This window comes from Crocodylus siamensis, chromosome 11 (assembly GCF_052110815.1).
Source record: "Crocodylus siamensis isolate JL-2025a chromosome 11, ASM5211081v1, whole genome shotgun sequence".
Lineage (NCBI taxonomy): Eukaryota > Metazoa > Chordata > Crocodylia > Crocodylidae > Crocodylus > Crocodylus siamensis.
Genome location: NC_143405.1, coordinates 6,790,738 through 6,815,406, shown reverse-complemented (window position 1 = coordinate 6,815,406; position 24,669 = coordinate 6,790,738). Strand labels below are relative to the sequence as shown.

General features: G+C 47.5%; 1 protein-coding gene across 7 annotated transcripts in view; it reads left to right on the top strand.

Moving 5' to 3' along the window:
- The window catches only part of ADAMTSL2 (ADAMTS like 2), a 46,147-nt gene that overhangs the window by 4,909 nt on the left and 16,569 nt on the right, over nucleotides 1-24,669 (top strand). For 3 of the 7 annotated variants that reach the window (XM_090021875.1, XM_090021877.1, XM_090021878.1), the window contains 11 exons: nucleotides 756-831; nucleotides 1,594-1,696; nucleotides 3,700-3,845; nucleotides 3,948-4,071; nucleotides 6,038-6,118; nucleotides 7,106-7,281; nucleotides 8,185-8,527; nucleotides 9,435-9,816; nucleotides 17,081-17,184; nucleotides 20,008-20,134; nucleotides 22,940-23,153. In XM_090021875.1, coding sequence (XP_089878001.1) covers nucleotides 756-831; nucleotides 1,594-1,696; nucleotides 3,700-3,845; nucleotides 3,948-4,071; nucleotides 6,038-6,118; nucleotides 7,106-7,281; nucleotides 8,185-8,527; nucleotides 9,435-9,816; nucleotides 17,081-17,184; nucleotides 20,008-20,134; nucleotides 22,940-23,153 — 1,876 coding nt within the window. Of the gene's footprint in view, nucleotides 1-755; nucleotides 832-1,593; nucleotides 1,697-3,699; nucleotides 3,846-3,947; nucleotides 4,072-6,037; nucleotides 6,119-7,105; nucleotides 7,282-8,184; nucleotides 8,528-9,434; nucleotides 9,817-17,080; nucleotides 17,185-20,007; nucleotides 20,135-22,939; nucleotides 23,154-24,669 lie in introns of those variants that run through there. The other 4 variants (XM_090021879.1, XM_090021880.1, XM_090021882.1 and 1 more) reach the window with 4 other exon arrangements.

Here is a 24,669-nt window from a genome sequence, read left to right as displayed (position 1 = left end):
GCCCAAAAGACCCTTTGATCACCTTTGTCTGTTCTCTGTTATCACATGGGCTTGTAGAATTTCACCCTGTATGAGACTAATAAACTTGCATTTGACTAAAGCGTATCCTCCAGAACCGTGTACATCTGGAGCTACGGGCCGAACCACCGTGCAAACTTGAAGGGAGTAGTTAAAAATACTTCCCATGGTGCCTTGAACTTTAACTTAACGGTTTTAATTGAGAACTAGTAAGGAAGTCCTGAAGCTGCTCTGATCACTTGAGACTGCCCCAGGGGCAAGAGCGGTCTGTCTTTTTAGTAAGTGTTTGTACAGCACCTTGCACGGCGAGCCTCTGATCCCTGGTTGGCACTTGTAGATATTACATTAATGGGATTCGCAAGTGCTGATGATAACTGAAGTAAATGGGGTTTTGCCATGAATGGAGAGACATGGGTAGCTGCGTTAGTCTTTAGTCGAGCAGAAGGCAGGGTAGATTAGTACTTTATAGACTAACTAAATCTTCCCACAACATCTGATGAAGCAAGCTCCAGCTCACAGAAGCTTGTCTCTGTCTCTCGAGCTCTCATACAATTTATTGAATCTACAAGGTGCAAATCTACCCTGCCTTCTGCTTTTGCCATGGACTTCAATAGGATGATGCCTTAATTTCAGAAGACACTGCTACTGGATATGTGAGCACCTATGCAAACAGGCAATGTAGATATTATTTTCCAAGAGAGTCTAACCCCATTTCTAAGCATCATTTCTTTGTTCAGAAGGAAGTCTGTGAGTGGGCTTGCTAATAAAACCTGCACTGGGACATCCAAAAGATACCAGCTCTGCAAAGTACAAGTAAGAATACTCTTTTTTTTTTGCATTACAAATATTAAAAAATGATGTCTTTTGACTTGTGATCCGCCTCCCCCCCAGTCTGTCTGCAATTCTGGATAGCTCACAAGAGTGGAAAATGACTGGCATTCATCTTGCCACATGCCCTTCCCAGCCCAATTCAGCAAAAGAGTAACTGTTTTTATTCAAAGGCTTTTCAATGGCTCCCATCACTCTAGCATTGGGGCATGTCCACAACAAGCCCCTGCGATAGGTGAGCATTATTGTTACCCAGTGGATGGGTAGGGTAGCAGAGCACAGAAGGATGAAGCGATTTGTTCTGATTCACTGAATAACCCTGCAGAAGAATGAGGAGCAGAACCCAAATCGCCATCCCATGTAGCTGCAGCTGTGGCTGTGGCTGCTTCTCCAATGCACCCCGCCGGGATCGACACAGTTTGGAGGCATGCCTACTCCTTGGCCTTGTGCTGGGAGCCATGGAGCAAGCACTGTCAAGGGGTGGTGCCCACCCCCAGCCCCTCGGCATGGCCACATGGCATCCCAGTTCTGCCATGTGTCAGCTGAGGCTGCTGGTGGAGGAGAAAGAGATGAGCTGTCTTCCAGAAGGTGCTCATCCTCCCGCTGTCCCAGGCCTTTCCAGAGCCAGGTAGAGCCAGGCTACAGGACAAGCCACGAAATACTAATTGTGGAAGCAGCCAGTTGAGATGTGCCAGAAACCTCTCCTGCATTTTGTTTTCATCAGGATATTAATGTATCCCCTTCTAGGAGTGCCCGCCCAACGGAAGGAGCTTTCGGGAGGAACAGTGTTCATCGTTTAACTCCCATGTGTATAATGGAAGAACGTATCAATGGAAACCTTTATATCCTGGTAACAAGACATTCTTTGTGTGTTTTATAACACTTGGCCAAAATATTTTGATAGCTACTGTGCTGCACGCTTCAAGAAGGCTCCTCCTCTGATGTACTAAACTGATTTACAGGGACACCAGTCACTGTCTCCCACGTTCAAAGGAGCATTTGGTGGCTACAAATCAAGGCCTTTAAAAAAAAAAATTGTTTTTTTGTTAAATAAAATGATGACTTAGAACAAAGGCGAGATCCTGCAGTCTTCTCCCAGGCAAAACTCCTGTTTGACTGCAGTGGATCAGGACTTGCAGGTTTGAATGCTAAAGGTCTCATAGAGAATATGGGGAGCTCCAACAATGAGAAGAAGCTGGCCTGCAAATGCAAAATGCCTTTTGAATGGGTCAGTACGTCCACTGAGTCGACCTGCCCCATTTCGGTGATGCTGGGTGACACGTGCCCCCCCTCCCCCAGAATACGTCCCTTGTGTGTTTTTTCGAGTGTCGCTGAAATGAAGGGTGTCAACTGCACAGGGCAAAATTTGATAATTGTCTGTGTGACCGAGGAGATGAAGGCCTAGGTTTGAAACATAACTCGCCTTGAAATCAGTACTTTTAAAAATCTGGGCCGCTGTCCCGTTTTCAAAAATGCCTTGGCTGCTGAGGAGCCTGAGTCCCTGGGGTTTGGTGTTTTTACAATTATTTTCCCCCACCATGCTATGCAGAACCATCTTGGTGTCTAGAGATGCAGATAGGCACTTAGCAGGGTTTTCAAAAGTATCGCTAACCTCTTTGTAATCCAAGGCACAAATTAGGTCCTACTTGGTCTTGCCCTGGAGTGGTTCACCCCCACCCCATGGTGTCCAGGTCAGGGCCTAAATGACAGATTTTTGCCCATCATTTTTTTGACCAATGTTGCATGTCTCCTGTGGGCAGATGGGAATTTCCTCACATATATCCACTATTCAGGATTGTTCACCAGATCATTTCAGTGAATAATCTGGCTGATGGAGCAGCTCACTGGGAGACTTACAGAATAATGATTTGAAATTCAAGCTGTTTTGATTAGATGCACAGGCCAGCTGATATATTTCTGTTCCCAAATTGGCTGAGTGTAGCTCTTACAATCAGGTTTCTGGCCCAGTTTTGATTTTGCCATATACTTTCTGTGACTATTTTGCAGTATCCACTTAAAAGTCGCTCCCCCACTGAGCGCTTCCGCCAATGACATAGCTGCCTGAATATTTGCAGAAAGCAAATACAACAGAGGGTGAATGCAGTCCAAAGGATTTCATAAACAAACGCAGATGAATACTTGCAGATTTTGCAGTTTGTCCAGCTACAATTTTAAATTGACATTAGCTGTTAATTTATCTAATGTGTATATTAATAGATATAAATCGTTATGTGTAGAAGTATCTTACATGCACATATACATTTATACGATTTAGGTATATAGGTATGATTTAGGCATAGGTATATTTACGTGATTTCATGTTTTTATATTTTATGATTTTTATGATGGTTTTATATTTTAGATTTTTATGATTTTTATGATATAGGCATATTTATATGATTTATATGTGCCAATACTGCAAACCTATACCCAGGTAAGCCATCGTTGCTGCTACAGGCCAGTCCCATGGACTGATATGCACTGATCTGTAACCTGTAGGCACACACTTTGATATTTTCAGAACCACATTAGTGATCAAGATGCTCATCACTGAAGCTTTGAAAATCTTAGCATTAGTGTATATATATAATTCATAACATTAGTTCATTGAATGAGCTGCAGGAGTAGGAGCCACTTATCTGTGCAGAGGTTTGCTGCGTTGGATCATCCAACCCTCAGAACTGCTCCAGGTTGCAAACCTGTAGAGACGGGAGCTTCTGAAAAGCTGAGCATCTTGCAGTTTTGGCTAGCACTACTGATGCACTAGTTAGGAAAACTGTCGGCGACATTGGTAGAATGAAGTGATTGTGTTTCTCCTGTTTTGACTGTATTTTTTATATCATTTTCCCTTAGATGACTATGTTCACATTTCTAGCAAGCCCTGTGACCTCCATTGCACCACTGTGGATGGTCAGAGACAGTTGATGGTTCAAGCTCGCGACGGAACATCCTGCAAATATGCTGATTTCCGAGGGGTTTGCGTGTCTGGAAAATGTGAGGTTGTTAAACATTATAGCAAAAATCTTGTCCGTAGCTTTCAGAAAATTACAGTGGGTGCAATATTTGCCCGGCCCTCAATGCTCTACTTACAATTTTTCTAGCCAATTGGATGTGATGGGATTCTATTTTCCACCCACACGCTGGACAAATGCGGGGTTTGCCAAGGTGACGGCAGCAGCTGCACCCACGTTACTGGGAGCTACAGAAAAGGCAATTCGCATCTCGGTAAGACTTTCAATGACCTTTTGCCTCTGTTCTAAATGAATGCATCTTTCTGAGTCTATTAGTTTCAGCTTTGCCATCTTACCAGCAGTCCTGTTGTTTTCTGGGAGCATTTTATTTTAGAAACATAGAAAGTGAGGGTTGGCAGGGGCCTCAGGGGGTCACATCTAGTCCAACCCCCTGCTCAAATCAGGGTCATCCCAAATAGATCATCCCAGCCAGGGCTTTGTCCATGTTTGGTGTTTTTGGAGAACATCGTTCTTATGTTTCCGGACAGGCAAGGATACAGGTAATTTTGCAAGGATTGAAAAGGATGTATCTGCACTTCAGTGTACTGGATAGTGGAGCGAGGCTGCACAAGGGACCAACCTCAGCTCTAAGGTCTTATTTCACCTGCCCCACTAAGGAATAAATGCTTTGTAACACTGGGAAGCCAGGATGCCTTTGAAAAAGCTGGGACCTCTGCAGTAGTGCTGGGCAAAGCAATTGAACCCACCTCTCTCTCTCACTGGTCTCAATCTTGAACACCTGTATTACAGTCAGGGGTCCAGATCCTCAGCTGGTGTGGCTCAGAACAGCTCTACTGACTTGGGTGGTGTTGCATCTTTTTACATCCACTGAAGGTTTGGCCCAGTAGTTATATAACCACGTGGTGGATAATCTGCGTAAATGAGAGGTGAAACCAGCTCTTACTCTCTAACCAGTTGCTCCTGCGTCACCAGCAAATGAATGCACTGTTCCTGAATGTAGCTAATAAAAGCATTTTCACATGGCTGCTCATACAGCTGTTTGTATGTACTCCATATAAAGACTCTGAATGAGCTTATGACTATCTTGGGCATGATGATCATAAGGTATAATCCTTAATGCTCATGAGGCTTTTCTTTGTCCAGTTCTATCTTCCTTGGGCCCTTCTCCATGAAGTGAGATCGCAGGTCACATTTTCAATATGCTGCTGCAGACAGATACAAGAAAATACTTCTAGGAACATGGGTTTTTTCCAGACTGGATCAGATGGCTGGTCCATTTAGTCCCTGACTCCTCAGTGGTCTGATACTTGATGATTCAGAATAAGGTGATGAATGCCTCTACCCCTTGCTAAATAAGCATGCTCAGATGTGTAGGGAGAAGGGGAGACAAAAATCTTTGACTGCTAATATGATCACAGTACTACCTGATGCTTTTGCTTTTTCCTAGTGTGTGGAACCGTCCAATCTCATAATTGGTCGTAGCATTATTCAGATTTAAGTGCATGGACTATATAGACATTAGGCATTAGGGGCTGGAAGGGACCTCGCAAGATCATCGAGTCCAGCCCTCTGCCATAGGCAGGAAGTCTGGGATCAAATGATCGCAGCAAGATAAACATCCAAACGCCTTTTGAATGAGTCCAGAGCAGGTGCTTGGCTTGCACCACCTCTGGGGCGAGTCTGATATAAATGAGACCGACAGTAGAGCCCAGACTGTAGGTTGAAAAACACTGCTGGTAATTTTCATAGAGCAATCATCAAAGCTGAAACTACCGTCGTGCTTCCAAATGGGTTATCAAGGTTATTCTCACCCTGCCTTCATGCCAATGTAAGGTGATTTGATAAGAAATGGTGGGCAAGGTTCTCAGCTGGTGCAAACTAACATTGCTCCTCCGAAGCTGATGGAGCATCTCCAGTTCCTGCAAGTGGAGATTGCAACCTCTGGCAAAGGAGGCAGGGAAGCCGACACATAAATTCATAGATGCTTGGATCAGAAGGGATCTCATCTGGTCATCGAGTCCGACCCCCTGCTCTGGGCAGGAAAAGGGGTGAATGTTATGAGGGGTCAGGTGGGTGTTACCATTGGCCATCTTTTTCCGTCATTTGGAAAGGTCAAAGCCAACCTGGCTCTTGTGTAGCAAATACTGGCTCTAGAGACTCTTGTTGGTCATGTGGTTTGTTATAAAGCTTTTCTTTCATTAATACAAAGCTTTCCGTAGGCTATTCTCTGGTGACGCACATTCCTGCGGGAGCAAGAGATATCCAGATAGTTGAACGGAAAAAATCTGCGGATGTTTTGGGTGTGTATAACCTCTTGGTGCTCAGTCAGAACTAGTGCATGTGTGTTGTGGTTCCCACCCTCCACCCCCCAAGTAAAAGCATGTGTTGAATACAAATAACTCTACTGCGGACGTGGGCCAGGGTCTTAGCTAGTGTCCATTGTCCTAGCTCTGTTGAAGTCAATGGAGCTATGCTGATTTATGCCAGGTGAGGGTTTGGCCCATGATATTCGACATGTTAATTGCTTTCGCTTTGAACCGCTGGTCCAGGCATTGCTGTTGCAGAGAATTGTAACGTTCACAGCGCCTTGATCTTGGATAATTAGGTGCATTTTGTTTTACTTTAGATTCTGCAGCTCAGGAAAAACCACCTATGCTCAGTAACAAGGAAATATGGCCTATAGTTTTGCACTGTTGATGCCTTGACAGGTGACTAATGCTTAGGAGGGAATGTAGGTTGGAGGATGTGGACAAAATAATTTTGCTTAATGAGCGCACGCACGTTTCTCTTACTGTCATATTCTGAAGCTGCTTTTAAGCTCGATGTCTATTAGACTCATGGCTTAGGTGGCAAGATATCCATGTTGTGAGAGATGGGTTATCAACTTCAGTCTCCAGTAGATGGAAGTGTAGGAACACACAGTCCTGAAACGTATCCAGCTTGTCTGAAGCATGGAAAACTTTTCTTATTTAGCATTTATGCCGTGGTAGTCCACGAAAACCTCAGCCAGGTGGGGCTTCACTGTGGTAGGTGATGGATGGGCATTTAATACATGACAGCCCTTGATCTAAGAAGCTAGCAGTCTAAAAAAAAATTTGAAGCTGGGCTTTGTACAGGCACAGACATGGCTTTGGAAATGCAATAAAAACAATAATATGTGTATTATGAAATTTTAATAATATAAGTGCTCATTGAGCAGATAAAGATATCCATGTGCAGTATGAGAAGCGATTGTGGATTTTTTCTACACTACATTCATCTTATTTCCTTCTGCCTCTTGTTTTAAGCTGTTGCAGATGAAGCCGGGTACTATTTTTTCAATGGGAATTACAAAGTTGACAGCCCAAAGAATTTCAATATTGCAGGCACGGTGTTCAAGTACAGGAGGCCTATGGATGTTTATGAGACTGGCATAGAATATATCGTTGCACAAGGGCCAACTAATCAAGGCTTGAACATAATGGTATGCTTTGCATTTTTATATTGCAGGGCTAGGAATTGCGGGGAAGGGAACGATTATGTTGGATCCCGTTGAATTTTTATTCCTGGCTGTTTCTTAACCATGTTAGTTCCCGGTGGCCAAATCTTTTTTGTGCAGCCATAGCAACTAGACGGCATGCTGGGCTCTCCACAGGGGCTTGGGTGGAAGGATTCCTCTTCCCACCCCCGGGCCGCAGAATTACAGATGCTCCATGGCTGCAGAGCGACTGTTCTGCTTTTTACTGCGCTAACCTCCCCCTCTTTTTTGTCTGGGGTTAAAATACACAGCAGACTGTGTTTGAAGATGGCAAGTAGGGAGAGATGATGCCAGTCATAAATGCAAAGAGCCATGTTTATATCCTGGGTGGAAATGAGAAGGCCACATGGACCGAAAGCACATAGGCAACATCAGTCTAGTTCTCCACCATCAACCCTTGAAGCCCGGTTCTGTAAAGATCAGAAGTTGAGTGACTAGGCTGTAGCACATCTTTCCCTTGATAAAATTCAGTTTTTAATTTTGTCACGTTGTCTGTCGGCAGATCCTCTTTTTTCCTCGTATAGTTCGTTACCTTGCCCCTTTCCCTTGGAGAAGCTCAAAGCGCTTGGTCGGTCGCTTGCAGAGCTATGAGAGAGAGAATCTGGCTCTTCTGACTCCCAATCTAGTCCTGTATCCACTTTTCCCAAGTATTCATGATCGATGAATTTGGGTAGGTAGAACAGACCAATATTAGGAGTTAGTCCCCCCGATGCCAGGGTGACAGCCACATTACAAAGAGATAAAAGGAGACTATCACCAGTCATTCCAAGACACGTGTTAGCCAACAAATACAGTTTGGTGCCAGATGCACGTGACATCTCAATGAACAAGTTTGCTTGTTCTGTGTAGGTATGGAACCAAAATGGCAAGAACCCAGCCATAACTTTTGAATACACCCTTCTAAGGAAACCGCATTCAAAAAACATGCAGCCCATTTACTACACGTTTTCCGAATCCGATAGCGAGGAAAGCAGGGAGTTTGATGGAGATGGACCTTTGGGTTTCATCCAGCACAATGCAACCTACTTTGGGAAACTCTCCAGGGAAAGCATTGATTTGGAGAACCAGGTGTTTGGCAGACAGGACACGGCAGAAGATCTCAACCTGAGCAAAGATCAGGAGACCAATGAAGTGTATGAAAGAGCGGAAGCAATTGACTGCGAGCCGAAACTGAAGGGCAAACAGCCCAAAGGTAGGGAGGAGACTTGGGCCATTGCTCTGGTTTTCTTTGGAGCAGAAATGCCCGGCTGGTTAACTTTTGCGGGGGCACTGTGGGAAGTTTCTTTTGGCCCTCTACTCGTCTGTTCTTTTTGCCCTCTGGATTTTGTGCATTGCAGGGGTGGCTAGCAATGCACTTGGGGTCAAATCAGAGCTTGCTCTCTGCCTCCCTCCTTGTTGCCCCAACTGCAACAAGTGGAGAAGCCAAGTGCTGGTCCCAGGCTTCCCTACTCCTTGATCATCAGCTGCTTCAGCACCCAGCCTAGCTGGCATCCACCCACTCTTTCCTTTTTTACTCCAGGCTCTCCCATCTGCACTGCAAGAGTCCCAGGCATCCTGGTACGAACCACCCAGCTGCCCTGGGCATCTCCCTTTCAGGGCCCTCCTCCATCCTTTCTAGCGACAGGGTGCTGGTGGTTTTGCGTGGGAAGTTGGAGGTGTAGGTGCATGTGGGGTGACTTAGGCAGCTGGCCCACCTTTGTTCTTCCCTGCTCCCTGCTCTCCTCTCTGCTGCTGGCTGGCAGGGAAGAAGGGGAGGCATTTTATGGCAGCGGCTCTTTCCATGGGAAGGAGGAGAGCAACTATGGGAGCTGCTTCTCTTACTCTGACCTCGGTGCTGGACTGAGCATCTGGAGTGGGGTAGAGTGGGGCAAAACCTCCATTTCCACCTCCTGACCCTCACACTTCTTCTTGTGATAAATGTACCTGGAGGAGCTTGCGGCTCCTGCATCTGATGAACTCCCAGTTCTTTTGGTGCCAGTAAGGCCTCATAGACCAAACCAGAGTCTCATGGAGATCGCCAGCCACTATCCTCTCCTTTCCTGTCTGATTTTGACTTGATTTTGCAGCTGTTTTTCTTTCCCCTGCTTGTTTCCCTCCAGATTCAAATGCAACCAGATCGACTTACCAGACAGACAGGGATGACAGAGACTTTGACCCGAGGTTTACCTCCAAGGAGTTCCTCTCGGAAAATGCAATCACGGACAAGCTTCTGGACAAGACCTCAGACTCTAAAGAGTTAGTCCTGAACATGACCATGAACAGCATCTTTGCCCAAGGGGACCCGGTAAACTCTGTGGGGCCACACATCGACAGCCTTTATGTTGACTACGAGGACAACGAAGGGATGGTGACCTACACTGTCAATGGCACCTACATGGAGCTGACCAACGACAAAACCATCAACACATCTTCGGAGACTCAGCTCTCAAACACTAGCATCACCGTGACCAGCCCTCAAGGGAACAGGACCCACAAAGCAAGGTAGGGGACATATTTACAAATATTCACGCCCGCCGATTTGCGTCCTGGTCTCTCACACTTAGGGCAACGTGTGTTACCCATTCGGCGTTACACGCCTTGCGTTACGCGTGCTAGTGTGGAAGCCGTAAGGTAAGTGGGATGAAGACATCATAAAAGCCTCCCGATTAAAAAGCTCATTTTGAAAGGACAATTCCAAAATTACTACGGGCAGGGCCTAAAAAGATAGATTTAAGCAGGGTGACAATTCAGTGTTTGTTTAAGGGACATTGGCAAGGATATTTTTATGGTTGTCGACATGCTTGTGCTCTCTGTCTCCTGTAGCATCTGCTCAGAGGCCCGGGTGTAATAAAACCTCATTTCCTACTAATTTTGTCTACTCTGATTTGTCCAGCACTGCTCTGCTCCCCACTTCCTTATATTTCTAATGCAGCAGAAGTTGGTGTGGCTCCTTTTTTGAGTACTTTGCCACTGTTTGTCACCCACCAGCATTGCCGTTGATGCCAGCAGGCCTTTGCCCACCGTTGTTTATGGGAACAGCCTCTCTTAGTTAACTGTGGCTGGAGAGTCAGAGGTGGGAGGACGCTGGGGAGCTCCTACCAAAGTTTGTTTCTTTAATCAGCAACAAAGCAATGTGGGTAGTTGTTATTCTGAAGGACACAGAACCACATCCCAATGCCCTAAAGCTGCTTGTTTGAAGCCAGGTGTAACAGAGGATGTAGCCATGCATGTAACTGCTGCTTTCTAATGACTCTAAAATGAAAGGTCCTGGCTTTGCAGACAGGGCCTGGGCTGTATTGTATCAATATGTACATCTCCAAACAGGCACAACCTAGTTGCTCTTGGTCAATGTCTTAGTAGGGAAAGAAAGGAAGGAAGGTCTGAATTGTGACTTATCATCCACTCAGCCCTTAATGACTAGGTACTTGGGGAGCTGGAAATATAGATAAAAAGTTGAACTAGCTGAAAAGTCTCACCTGAAGCAAAATCTGAGCCGCTTAGTGAGCATATGGCCTTATTTGCACTCACACCTTGCTCGAGGGTGGGGCACTGGGCCGGAAGCCTGGAGATCCGGCAACAGATTTTGGCCCTGGCTCCCATTCCTTGCCCGTACGATGTACTGGGGGTGGAAGTTTGCTGCAAAGGGCTGAAGGGAGAATTTCTCTAGCACAGACACAGCAGAAGGTTACCGTAAGCCATCCTGTCTTCTGCCGCTCATCCAAAAACTGTTGCAAGGGATGCTGGGATAGCGGGAGAAGGTGTGTAGCGCGTGCGGAGATAGAGGCCCTGGGCTGTGCCGGATGGGAGAGAAGCACTTCGTGTTCCTCAGGCTGGAGCTGTGAATCCTCAGGATAACTCAGATTTATGCCCAGGGCTGTTTCAGCCCCGGGAGCGAGCCAGATCCCTGAAGGCGCCTTGCCTGCCTTCCTGCTGCTCTCTGCCTTCAGACCTGCGCCTCTGCAGGTGCAGCATCCCATTTCAACCCTGGCCAAATGCGTTTCCTTGGGTACATCACCTCACCTTTCTGTGCCTCAGTTTCCCCACCTGCAGACTAGGGGTAATGATCCTTCCCCTTGCGACTGGCAGAGTGAGCCCACCTCAGAAGTGATCGATGTCATTGCTAGGTTTATTTAGGTTAAAGAATGATCCTTCAAATAAACACACACGTTGGGAAACCCCTTAACGAAAAGCCCCTTCTAATAATGCCAGGGGAGGAGCAGGTTTAAGCCCAGCAGCTTGATGGGAAAGGATCTGCAGGAGCTTTCTGTGAGCTGCCAGGGAGTGGGTTGACTGTTTCACTGATGCTTTTGACTAAACAAAGCTGATGCCATTCATGTGCGAAAGCCTCGGCCTCTTGGGGCTCAAGGGACACTGAGTTCATTTCCTGCTCTACCACAGATGTCCTGCCTGACCTTGGGTGAGTCACTTAGGCTGTCTGTACCGTTTCCCTAGCAAGCTGTTGCTCAGAGATAGGCTTGCATATACCTTCATGCACATCCCAAACCCAGCAGTTCGGCAGGGTAGATGGCTTAGAGTCGGAGCTGTTTGCGTGGCCTAGTTGTTGGGCTTAGCGTGTGCGGAGTAGGGCCTGCTTCTCTGTGTCTCGGCGTTGGTAGTACAGCTCTCGCCATGCCTTGGCTCCCCTTCCACGTGACGATGGTAATACCGCAGGCCTCCCAGCGCTGCTGGCAATCGTGCATGTGTTGCAGACCGCAAAGCCATCAGACCCGCCAGGAACGGGGTGACAGGAGCACTCAAAGCAGGTAGCCCTGCGGTCATCTCCCCATGCAGCAGGCACTTCACCCCCCTGCTTCCCACAGCGGCATTTACGTGGGCAGGGGGCCTGCCTGGCAGCGCAGTTTTCTTGACACCCCCAGTGTTTTCCTCTCCAGACAAAAATGCCACTTTTCATGGTGTTCTGGTCCATTGGGGCCTTGATAGGCTGCGGCAGTAAGTGGTGGCGGAGCTGTTCTTGGAGCATCCTTGGAGGGGGGAGCGGAAAGAAGTTTTGCATTCCTCCTCCTCCTCTCTCTCTCGCTACCAGAATATTTGGCTGACCGTCCCGGACTGGCTCTAAGCAGTGCCAGCTACCACTGGTCCCCTGGGGCCATTCTGGCAGCTGCAAGCTGCCAGGGCTGAGGGATGATACGGCCATGCCAAATCCTCACCAGCCACTCCCCCCGTCCTGGCAGCCTGCGGTGGGTGGTTTCAGAGCTCCCCACGAAGGCCAGCCCAAGACAGCTTTGTGGCACCGGGGCTGTGCAGAACCGAATGAGCGCGGCTGAGGTCGGATCTGCCCTCCCTCCGCCCCCCCAGCAGCGAAGCTTGTAAGCAGGCCTCAAAAGAAAAGTCGTGCGTGGCTGACATGAGTGCGCTGTGCGAAAACCCTGCTCCCCGGCCAGGAGCTTGCAGGAGGCTCCGAGCGTCATCGGCGGCTCGCGCTCCCAAATATAGCAAGCGCGCGTCTGCGTGCGCACGTGTGTGCGTGCGCCGGGCCAGAAAACGGCAGCCCTGTGCTGTCGTGCATCTCGGCACGCCGCGTGCTGTATGAGCACGCAGCCCAGAGGACGGCGGACGGAGCGGATAATGCATCTGATTTATGGGAGCAGGATTTGGGAGATGCCGGGGAAAGCTGGCAGCCGGTGACTAGGAGTGAAGCTGTTGTTAAACGGCTGGAGCGTGGAGAGGCTTTGCATTGCTCGGTGCAGAGGGGCTGCACGGGCCGGGGGGGTACACCTTGGCAGCTGGATGGGTCTCCGCCGCGGAGGGCAGACGCAGGAAGCAGTGGCTGTCTGTAGTCTGCTCCCCGGCTCTCCAGATGGATTTCTAGTCAGGTCAACCAGCATTGACTGCTCCTCCCTGGCAGGAGATTTGATCCCTTGACTACAAGACACCAAGGCTTCCTCAGGAAAGGTGCGGCCGCAGGGGAAGGAGGTGCCAGGAGAAGCCTGGCAGATGGTCAGCTCCTGTTAGGGCTTGTCCTGAAGCCTCAGTTCATCTGAAGGCTCCAGGAACAGCCGCCCTTGCCAGTGCCATGGGGCAGGGAAATGCACCCTCCCCATACAGCAAAACAGAGGAGACTCTGTAGCCGTGTCTGTGCTGGGAGAAAGGGCATCTTTTAACACGTATTAACCAGACAACGCGTTAACATGTAGAGAAGATGGGCAGTTTTCAGAGGCACCGGCTGCCGGTCCAGGCAAACCTTTCCTTCCTTGTGGTGGTTACCTCCCCGGGCTGACATGTCAAAAGCCAGAGCTTGTTTGCAGTAGCATCTTAGCACGTGTTAAAACCACCCTTATTTTTTTTCCTTGTGAAGACTGTCAGAGGAAACTTGGGTGGTTTCCACACCTCTTTGTGGACTTTCCCAGGGACGTTGTCTGTACTGGATCCTGCTCCCCCCGAGACTAAATGAGTTTCCCAGGTGGAGCCGAGAGCTTAGTTTGCTCTGATTTTCTTTTGGGGTAGAAGCTGAAAGAAACGGACAACTAAGTTGTATTATTCCATTTGTACTCATCCAAGGTAGGGGTGATTGCCGGGGGCCTGAGTCCTGTGCCCATCGAAGAGTGGGAGAGTTCCTGCTGGCTGCAGTGGCAGCAGGGTCAGCGGGCTGATGGCACGTCTATAATTTGCATTTCTTTTGGTCTCAGACCAACACAGTCACCAAATACATCCCTATAGTTGTGTGACCGACACTTGGGATCAGAGAGGTAATGACCATCCCCTTTGCACTCACTTTGGCAGGGCCGGGCAATTATTCTGGGCGGAGGGCCGCTCACTGAGTGTTGGCAAGCCATCGAGGGCCGCATGACGGGCAGCCGGGGGCGGATAAATATTAATTTTCATCACTCTTTAGGGGCCCCGTGGCCCAGATAGAACGGCTTGGGAGGCTGCATCTGGCCCGCGGGCCGCATTTTGCCCACCCCTGCGCTTTAGCCTGGTGTTAATGGCTGCACATAGTGCAGAGGAACCGAGAATTTGAACTTACTAGTTTTTTTTTTTTTATATTGTTGGTTAGGGGGCAGGGATGATTTCCCCCCTACCCCATATATAACTCTCAGTGTAGATACGATGACCTCACTATAAAAGCATCTTATTATGGGGTGACTTGTATCCCTCCTATGTGGGAATAAACTGTACTGGTATAAGCACGTAACTGCTAGACCCATGTTTCTGCTAAGAGCCAGCCTAGTTTCTAAAAAAACCCACCTTCTTATACAAGGCTTGGCTCAAGTAAAGCTAGTACTTTACTAACTGCCTCAATTCACCCTGACATAATTCAAGAGACGTCTGCGCTGCCCCTGGGGAATACGCTCTTTCGAGGTTTTGCTTAAAAGGGGTGAAGTTAAGAAGCAAGCAAACCCGGAGTCTCAAGGGAAAAGATGAGCCCGAGGCCTTTGACTGTGAAGCCTCTGTGTTGTTGTGCAGTGGCTAGAGAGATTCTTCTGTGACAAAGACCCTTTCTTGAAGTTAGGCAGCCAAAACAACAGCTGATTCCAGGAGGACTGTTCCTGCCAGGAAGAGACATTTGCTTCCCCAGCCCCGGCAAAGCATTTCAGCGTGAAGCTAGTTTGGGGTGCGCCTTGCTGTTTGCAGAGAGAGGGTGGCACTGGTTTTGTTGTTGCTGCTTGTTTGCTCCCAAAAGTGGGGAACCTGCCCCCCCACCCCAATGTTCCACTGGGGAAGAAACGAGGTGTCCCGATAGTAACCCATAATAATAACGATCCTAATAAACGGAGAAAAACACCAGTCTGGTTGTATAACAGCTCACTGCTGTTTGCATTTAGAAGAAAACAAAGTAATAGTTATGTCTGGGCCCTGCAAGGGAAGAGGACTAAATGTTCCCATATGACGAGATGTCTCATTTATCTAGAACGTGCTCCTGCAATCTCGTGGCTTGGAGAAGAAGCTCTTGCACTAAGGACCCTTATGCGAAAGGGACACTGTTGAGGGTTTTTTTTCATCCTCAAGTGGGAGAAGAAACCTATTTTGGGTGTGCAAACCAGAGGATGGGGAAGGAGAGACAAATGCTGTGCGTGCGCCAGAGGCCAAACTCACGGTCACTCGTGCCCGTTTAAATCGAGAGTAACCCTTATGAAGTCATGAAAACCCCAGGTTACTTTACGGTCTTTTCTCCTATGTCTGAAGAAGGGTGTTTGTGCCTGAAAGCTTGCAATTAAAGACTTTTTTTTGTTGCAAAAGTCTAGTTGGTCTAATAAAAGATATCGTCTCTACCACGAGTCCTGATTGCTTAAAGTTGCTTTGGATTCGCTCTGGATTAACTGAGATCAGAATAGAGCATGAGGCATCTAGGCAGCAGGATTGTTTTCCAGAATAAATTAAAAAAATAATAAGTGTAGACGGCACAGAGGCCAACCACCATTTTAACAGGTCTTGGGGAAAATGGTTCTTTTGTGGTGCCTTCAGCCGACTAAACAGCAGTAGTTAATGAGCAGACAGTCACCAGGGCTGTGTTGACATCAATGGGTGATGCTGGTCCACAATCGAAGCTGTTTTGGCAAGATAAAGCACTATTTATAGTAAGCCAAGATTTGTTATTTTTTGAACAAAAATAGCCATGTTCATTTCAGCTCCATTTCAAACACAGGAAAGGACCCTTTGCCAAGATGACTGAGGCAAAATCAATGGGGAAAATGAGGTGGTTGTTTTTAATTCTTCTAAGAGATCATTGTTAACAATGGAGGGAGGGTGGGTCTAGAAGGGAAACTATAAAAATACTCCGCAGTGTCCTTTTAAAGCTATTCTGCGGTCGAATGGACACAAACTTTTCTTACGAATGCATAAATAAGGCAATTTCAGAGCTTCTGCTGCCTAGAAATCATACAAGCTGCATATATCTTGCTAGGCCAGAGACAGCTGGATATCAGGATATAACCTTGCATACAATTTTAAGCCAGTCTAGCCATGTTAAGGGTTGAAACAAAGTCATGAGCATAGATTTTTTTTTTAAAAGAGTTTACTGTTATAAAGGTGCAGTATCTCTGATGTATTATATAACATTACATCATATACCTGTGCAACGAACCGTGAAGAAGTTACTCTGCTTGATTTCATAAATGCTTATTTTATCCTTTATCAATGGTGTTATGAGTGTGAACATACTATTTCCTAAGGGATGCACAGTATATATCTAAAATAAAATCTAGCCAAGGTGACATGTAGGGACATAAGAACGTGGCATGCCTTTTGTGATTAGACTAGCGGCCGCAGGAAAGTCCTGTGCCGTATTTCGGCTCATGGAAAGGGTAAGGCTGTGAGATTTGAAAATCTCAAGTCTTTGCTTGTAGGGAGAATTTGCTCTGTCCTGTTTGAACTGCAACCGTCCGTGTGGCATACGTTGTCGGATGCCGGCATCCTCAGGAAGGAGATACTGCACCTTTACGTACTGTCTGGTTAGGGTTAGGAGTATTTGAGCAAAAAAAAAAAAAAAAAATGCAAACTTTGTTAAATTCTGAACTGTTTCTTCTTGTGGGTATTTTTATCCCATTCTCTCTATTTCTAGACAGTGGAAGCTCTGCCTCTAACCAGGCTGGGGATTCTACTTTGGGCTCAGGACAGGTATGTTGTAAAAAATAAATTAAAATAAAAACCGATTAAGCAAAATCCAAACCAAAAAACCAAACCCAATTGTGGCCCGACAGCCTGACCTGTTTGCATATCTGATGCGTATCTGTCCACGCTCTCCTTGTAAACCCTTTTTTTGTGTTTTTGTTTTGTTTTTTGTTTTGTTTTTTTTGCTTATTGCTAGAAACAGATTGAAGTTGTTAAGAAAGGGCCAAGGTGTGAGTGCTGCTGACATGTACAGGTGGAAGCTTTCCTCCCACGAACCCTGCAGCTCTACATGTACCACAGGTAGTTATAACAAGCAGCCCCGTTCAGCCTTTGCACAACTCCTGCCATCTCCGGGTGCGTGAGTCGCTTTTATGTCTGTCAGATTGGGAGGACCTAGTAATGTCTCCGGACCTGATCCAGAGCCCGGCGGAGTCAGCGGGCTGTGGATCATGTGCCGGATGGAGCCGGTAGTGCCTGGATTCTGCATTTGGATCGGAGTGGACAAGCCCTGTGCCCATGGGGAGCCCCCTTCTGATGTGGTAGCACCTGGTATTCACTCTGTGCACGTGTAAATGCAGGAGTGGAGAATCAAGTCGATACTTCTAACTGGAACCAACAAGAAAGCTTTTTCCCAAGTGACTTAGGAGCATACATCCTGGTGGCACTTGGTTTCTAAGTCTCACTGAGGGACTTTTGCAACTGAGACCCATTTATATTCCACGAGCATCTCGTTCCCTGGAATATGTTGCTTTTAGGGGGAAAACGACCCACCAAGCCTGGCTTTTTAATGCTTTTACATGCACATAGTCAGAACCACTTTGTGCAAAACACTGACATTAAGTGAATCCCTTTTTTTTTTTTTTTTTAAATTCCCCTCTAGGTAATGATTAACATTTTTTTCATTTCCTAGCCCAGCAGGGCTGCACTGCAGGATCCAGGACCCTGCAGGATCCTCAGGCTTGTACCAAGTTTTAGCTTACTGGCTCCTTGAACTTGAGCCATCAGGACAGGAGGACGATTGAAGTTTATGCAGCCAATTTTTTTTTTTCCACTCAGCTTTAAAATATTTTGCCAAGCGCAGCTTCTCTCTGACCAAGAGGAGGTTTGCAAACTGTAGAAACAAAACAGCGTTTGTTTTTTGATTTTTGTGTTGTTTCTCTAGTGCCTGATTCTGAGCGTGATCTCCGTGAGATGGGGGTCAAACTGGCATCATTCCACTGATGTCGACCAGATTCAGATCTAGCTGTTGCCTCTTCACTTCATCCCCTCCAGTCTCCTATGAGCTGATCTCTCTTCCTCATTATGGCTTATTGATTATTGGGTAGTAACACTGGCCCACAAGCCATCTAAGGCTTGTCCTGAAAGATGGGCATAGGCAGAACGTTCATCTTGGGAGCATGTCTGCTTGCACTGGGCATGTCTACACGAGATGCTAAATGCACAGTAGCCTAATACTACCGCACAGTAGTGTGTCACGTGGGAAACGGTGCTAATATGCTAGGCGACATATTAGGCTTCTGTGCAGTAGCACCACTAAAAAGGCATGCGCCGGCACTAATGCACAGTAGTGCCGGTTACTGCACATTGATTTAGTACTTGGTTATACATGTGCTAAACTTAATGTGCTGCAACTACAGCGCATTAGTGAGCATGTAGACGCACCCACTGTGTCACAAATAGCATCTTAACTGAAATAAAGCAGAAGCTTTATTGCTTCTGGAATTAGAAAGTCCAAAGAAGGGATTCAAACCTTGAGAGAGAGACTTTTGAAAGGAACAAACTCACCAATTTTTTTTTTTTTTTAAGTGTCCCAGCGCTGTTGTCTTGTTCTACAGGCACCTCTACAAAATCTCCTGAGACCAAGAACTTTGCAAGCTGTCCCTCTGCTCCAAATCCTGGAACCAAGTATGCTCTTGAGTGGTGTGATCTCTCCTGATCATATTTCTCCATGCTGAGGAAAACTTTGGGTTTGACCCAAGCTCTCGATAGCAGGGAGACGACTTTGCTAGTCACATAGACTGCCTAATACACGTGCTTGCGGAGGAGAGGGGGGAAGGGCATTGTAATTAGAGCGGTTCCTGGAGAGTTGCTCTGATTAAAATGCCTCACCATTAAGCCCCTGACGGTTTAAAAATGACTGTGGGATGATGGATCTAAACCTCATTCGGTGAGGTTCAGATAAAGTGCCTCAGTGGCCATTTTTAAACACGCTGGGGCTTATACACATGACGATGAGGCCGCGCTGGAGCGCTCTAACTAGATTCCAGAGCAGACTTGATGAATCAAGTCTCCTCTGACAGTCTAATGAGAACGTGAAGCGGCATGTGTATAGGCAGCTATGTATTGGAGGAATGCTGCAATGTCCAGGCTCGTACATCCTTTTGCATGATTTGGAGAGAACCAGGACAGCCAGGATCCTTGTTACCTGTGGCCAGATCAGTCTGTTGGTTCCAAGCTGGGTCCCGGAATGGGCTGAATAACTTTTATTCTGGCAAACTAGACTGCAGGGGAACAGGTCCCGGTGTGATGATGTTCTGCTTTCTGTGCCTGACGCAGGAGAGTGGGGAGTAATTCCTCTGTTAATACTCATGTACAAATCAATACGAATCAATCCCTTTGTTAATACTCATGTACAAATCAATACCATGCCAAGTGTACTGTATGCGCCCTGTGAGCGTAAGGGTATAATTGTGGCATGATTTGTGTGGATGTGTGGGGTGGGGGGAGGCTCTTTCCCATTCTTCCCCAAGAATAAGGCAGAATAGGAATCTAATATCCTGTCAGTACTTGGCTGAGGGCCCCAGTAACGTGTGAATAGTTTCTTTGACCATCCGACTCTGATGCTGGTGTAAGGGCAAGTGCTGGGTGGGTGCTGCATTGGTGTGCAACTAAGGAGCACCGAAGGGCCTTCCCCGGACCATCCTGCCCTGTGTAGGTGGGATGACTTAGGAGTTCCTCCACTGCACCACCCTCCTACCACTGTTTGCTTCTTGCCCCCAGGGTCTGGAGCAGGCCCTTTGATTATACTTTGGAAGGACATTTTGGAAAATACAGCTCAAAAGGCGTGTAGGATGAAAGTCACCGAACTTCCATTCTGTGTGTGTGTGTTTCTTTTAAAACTAGGAGTGATGTCCACGTATGCAATGTGTGTTCGTTATGATGGGATCGAAGTGGATGATACGTACTGTGATGCCATGACCCGTCCTGAGCCTGTCCATGAATTCTGTGCTGGAAGAGAATGCCAGCCAAGGTACCACATCACTAAGGCATTCGTAAAGGGGCCGCACATTTTTGTCTTCCTTAGGATTGCTTGGAGCAGGTGGGAACTCTCTTTGAGACTCCTTAGCCCAAGCCAACAGATCAAAAACTTCCCCAGCGTTAGTTCCTGGGATGTTAGGATCTGGGGCTTGGGCTTGAGTCCATCTGTAATGATCCTTCCCAAGCCAGTGCAGAAAGGGGGCGAAGAACTCGCTGGCCAGGATAGGAGCCTTCACGATGACTTAGGTTGAAACCTATTTTACTGAGTGTTTGCACAGGTCAGAGGCAAAGGCTGGACAACCCTCCTGCCTGCAGGTGGGAAGGTTTGAGCCCTTTGGCACAGTTTGGGTGGGTCCTGTCCTGTTGGGTAAGAGAATGAGACTTCCTGAACACTTTCCCCCTCCCACACCTTGCACGTGAATGAAGCGTAGGCCGGAAATAACGCACCATCACTGACTAGGCTGGAGCAATGCCAGAGGTCTGGCATATGCTTGCAAGTGCGCAAAAAGTTCATGTTGGCATTGTCACTTGTGGAGGTGGATTCATTATCTGGGAATGGTGAGTATGTGCAGTGTTTGTTTTGAATGGCAAGATCTCTCTGGACCCAAGACATGACATCTGTAGTGGTTCAACGACCTGTGCCCATGTCTTACTGAACGTCCTGAGTCCAGAGCTGTCCTTCACACACATCGCCCAACTAAAACAAAAGGGCATTAAGTGTGGAGCTTGTGCTTCTGTGGGAGCGGAGTGTGCATCTGACATGTTCCTACCTTGATACGACCCTGGTATGGTTCTTGCATTCAGTGAGGATGGAGTAGCGCTTGCATGTCTCCTATCATCTATGCATGCTTCAGGTGCTTGCATTCTTGCTGGTCTGGGCCTCCTGCAGTGCCCATGGCTGCAAAGCACAGCGCCTTGTTTGAAACACTTCTCCCTAGCTGCCGCTTTAGTCCTCATCATCACAATTCGAAGATATCTGTGACACAGTGGAGCAATGGGAAACAGTACAGCACCACAGATCAGTCTTGAGAGCCCAAGTGAGTGGCCTGTGGGCACCAAACTTCAGTGCCTAAAGGTGGTCATCCAAAGTCAGGCTTGAGGCTCATAGACAAGAACTACAGAGAAGTGTAGCTGTCACTACTGGGAATCCATCTCTGCCTTTACTGGGCTTCAAATATATTGACACAAGTCAGGATGGCAATGTTGGGTCGCTGAAAAGTGCCACGGGATCTCTGATTTCCATTTGGGTGGCAGCTGCCTGGTACAGATAGACAGGACTATAGGTTAGTGAATGCAGGCAGCACTTCTAAGAGTGCTGAATCTTTCCAGTGCTTTCCAGCTCCTTGCATCCGTGTCATTATTTGGAGTTTAATCTGTATTGGTCCAGAAGCAAGCATGTACGTGACTGCAATGAGGAATTTTGATCAGGTGATTGCAATGGGCCACATTATGAGCCAGCTCAGTTAGCAGAGTCCTCAGGCACAATATGTTAAAAACCACAGTTGCTCTAGGGCAAGTAACAGTCTTTCTTTGCTGCGTGAATGCCCGCTAGGCATTAAATCTACTCGTGGCTCACCTCTGCTATTGCCGCAGCAGTGAGAACATCCTGTTGACTGGTATTTCCTCCACGGTGACGTCTCACCCCGCTGAAAGTAAAGTGTCACCATTCACATTTGAATGAGACCAGGGTACAGTTGGGGTCCTGGGCTGAGATACCCCATGCTTTCCCTGCCCCACAAAGTTTGGCATTTTGCTAGGTGCTTGTTTGAATGACGACCCCTATCTGGAATTTGTGGGGCAGGGATGCAGTGCTCGGTCCACAGCTACAAGACCCTCGTATAGAGGCTTCCCAGTCAGAAGCAGTCATTTGTTAAAGCGTACATACCTCCGGGCACATTGATGGCCGCTCGTTAGTCACAAGGAGCAGGATCCTTGCGGGCATTCACTCAGCAAAGAAAGACCATTACCTGCCCCAGCGTTACTGTGAGTCTTAACATATTGTGCCCACGAACTCCGCACCCCACCCACTTTCTCTGCCCCTGCGGAGTTGTGTTATGTTATTTCCTATGTGGGAAGGAACTGAGGGGCGGCTGGGCTTGCTCCTCCTTTCATGCCTTCGTTGGAGGGTGCTGTGTGATGAGATCTAGTGTACACACGTGCCTCCAGCAACTGTTGGGCAAAAGCATCTTATCTTGTACACACTGGGGAGGTGTGTGCCAAGAGTGAAAGCCACGTGGGCTGCATCTCGGAAGAAACCACAGCGCTGTAAGGTAAGTAATTTCTCGGGTCTAGGTCCAAGTATTTTCTGAATTGAGTCGCTACAGAGCTGGGCTGTGGACGTATGTCCTTTCAGGGTTAGACAGAGACCCACAGAAGTCATTTTTTGGTAGAACTGTCTGGGTCTCTATCTTAGTTTTGTTTTAGGACCCGTGGTGATGGTGTCTGAGCACTGCACAGCCCATGTGAACTCGGGTATCCAGGGTCAGAAAAAATTAATAAAATTAATTTAATTTTATAATTTTAATTAATAAAATTAGTCCATGGCAATGCTGAATTCTACCCCTCTGGGAAACGACTGATACATTTATAGCCCCGATACAGATTATACCCATTGCAACGGTCTCTCTACAGGCATTACTATTGGCAGTGTTGCCGAATGCCATGAAGAGACATTGCCGACCACCGGTGTACTTCACGCAGTGCCATTTTTCCAGGCTGCTGTGGGTCATGTCTACTCTATGTACCCCGTTCAGAAGGCAGATCCTGAAATCCTGGTCTCTCTCTCGCTTGGTTGCAGGTGGGAGACGAGCAGCTGGAGCGAGTGCTCCCGCACTTGCGGCGAAGGGTACCAGTTTCGCATTGTCCGCTGCTGGAAGATGATCTCCCCTGGGTTCGACAGCTCCGTCTACAGCGACCTGTGTGAATCTGCTGATATTACCAGGCCGGATGAACGCAAGATCTGCAAGAACCCGGCCTGTGGGCCTCAGTGGGAAATGTCAGAGTGGTCAGAGGTAAGTCAATGGAGAAGTGTACTGAGGTGCCTTAGGATCTGCGTCCAGGGTAGATGAGCGTTTCTTGAGTCTCAAAACGACACCAGAAATCAAAGGCCTGTAAAGCTAGAGCTAACATCACACGAACCTTTGAGATGCAAACGCAGTGATTTCCATAAGCTACAACAAACTCTTATTTTCAGATCTACTCGTGGTTCGCCTCTGCTAGTGCCGCAGCAGTGGGAGCATCCTGTTGACTGGTATTTCTTCCATGGTGACATCTCGCTCCACTGGAAGTCAAGTGCCAGCATTCACATTTGAAATGAGACCAGGGGACAGCTGGGGTCCTGGGGCTGAGATGTCCCCATGCTTTCTCCCTGCACCCCAAAGGTCAGGGTTTCGATGAGAGGTCCCTTAAGCCTATTCTGGAGGAAATGATCATGTCTGCCTTTTTCTTCCTCTCAAACCTGTGATCAGGGATGGGCTCAGCTGAGATCCTGGGACCTCTGAACCCCCTTGGACTCTGAGGAAATATTGATCAAGTCTGGCTTTGCTCCAAACCAGCTTTCAGGTTTTTGAGGCAGCTATGCCAATGGCCTCTTTCCATGCAACAAGCTTTTTCAGCTGCACAGTGGGTAGGGGCTGCAAGCACCTGCCTTTCATTCATCTTTGTAATCCTTTCTCTCTGCCAACTAATTTAAAAGATGGTAAGGTCCAAATTTGCTCCTTTTCCCATAGGCAAAGGGTTCAGGAAGAAACTCTGAAACACAATCACCTGAAAAATCATTACAGACCATGGAGATGAGGCGGTGTCCCGTAAATGATTATATGCCCTCTCAAGCATCCCCTCTTCACGGCATCTTGCTGCACCACAAGGAAAATTAGGTGCTTTATTTGTTGTGCCGTCAGCAAATTGCTAAACCACTTGGAAGATGTGTGTGTCATCTTCCTAATGGGGAACAGTTCTGCTCTTGTCTTGGCTTGTCATTTTAAATGTGGGAACATGGGTGACTTAAGACAGACAGAAGCATTCAGGAACCGTTTGAGCTGAGATGTCATTTTGAAGCAGCATCAGCCACTAGGCAGCACAGCTACTTTTTCCCTTTGGAAGAGAAGTCTTTTGAATTCACTTACGGCGACCCGCCTCGGCTGCATGCCAGAGGACACCTGCCAGCTTTCCAGTGTTGAAGTCTGCAGCATAAAACCACTGAAATGACAAAACCAGTGGCCATTCCTTGGGGAATCCAGGTCCGGATTCCAGTCTCAGTGTAAATCCGGAATAGCTCCGCTTAGCGCAGTTGGTTGGGATTTACACTCCCATAATGGAGAGCAGCCCCTAGCATGGGTTTCTAATGAGTGTGGAATCGCACTTCTGTGCATTGTTGGGAAGCAGTCCCGACCTCTTAAATTCCTGGCTCTTTACAAATCTCCACACCGCAGCAGTTGCATCCCTATGCACCAGTCTAAAAACACCAGAGCCAAATTGCTATAGCATCTGGAGGAGCCACCCAGTTTGCCCTTCCAGCTCAGCTGATCT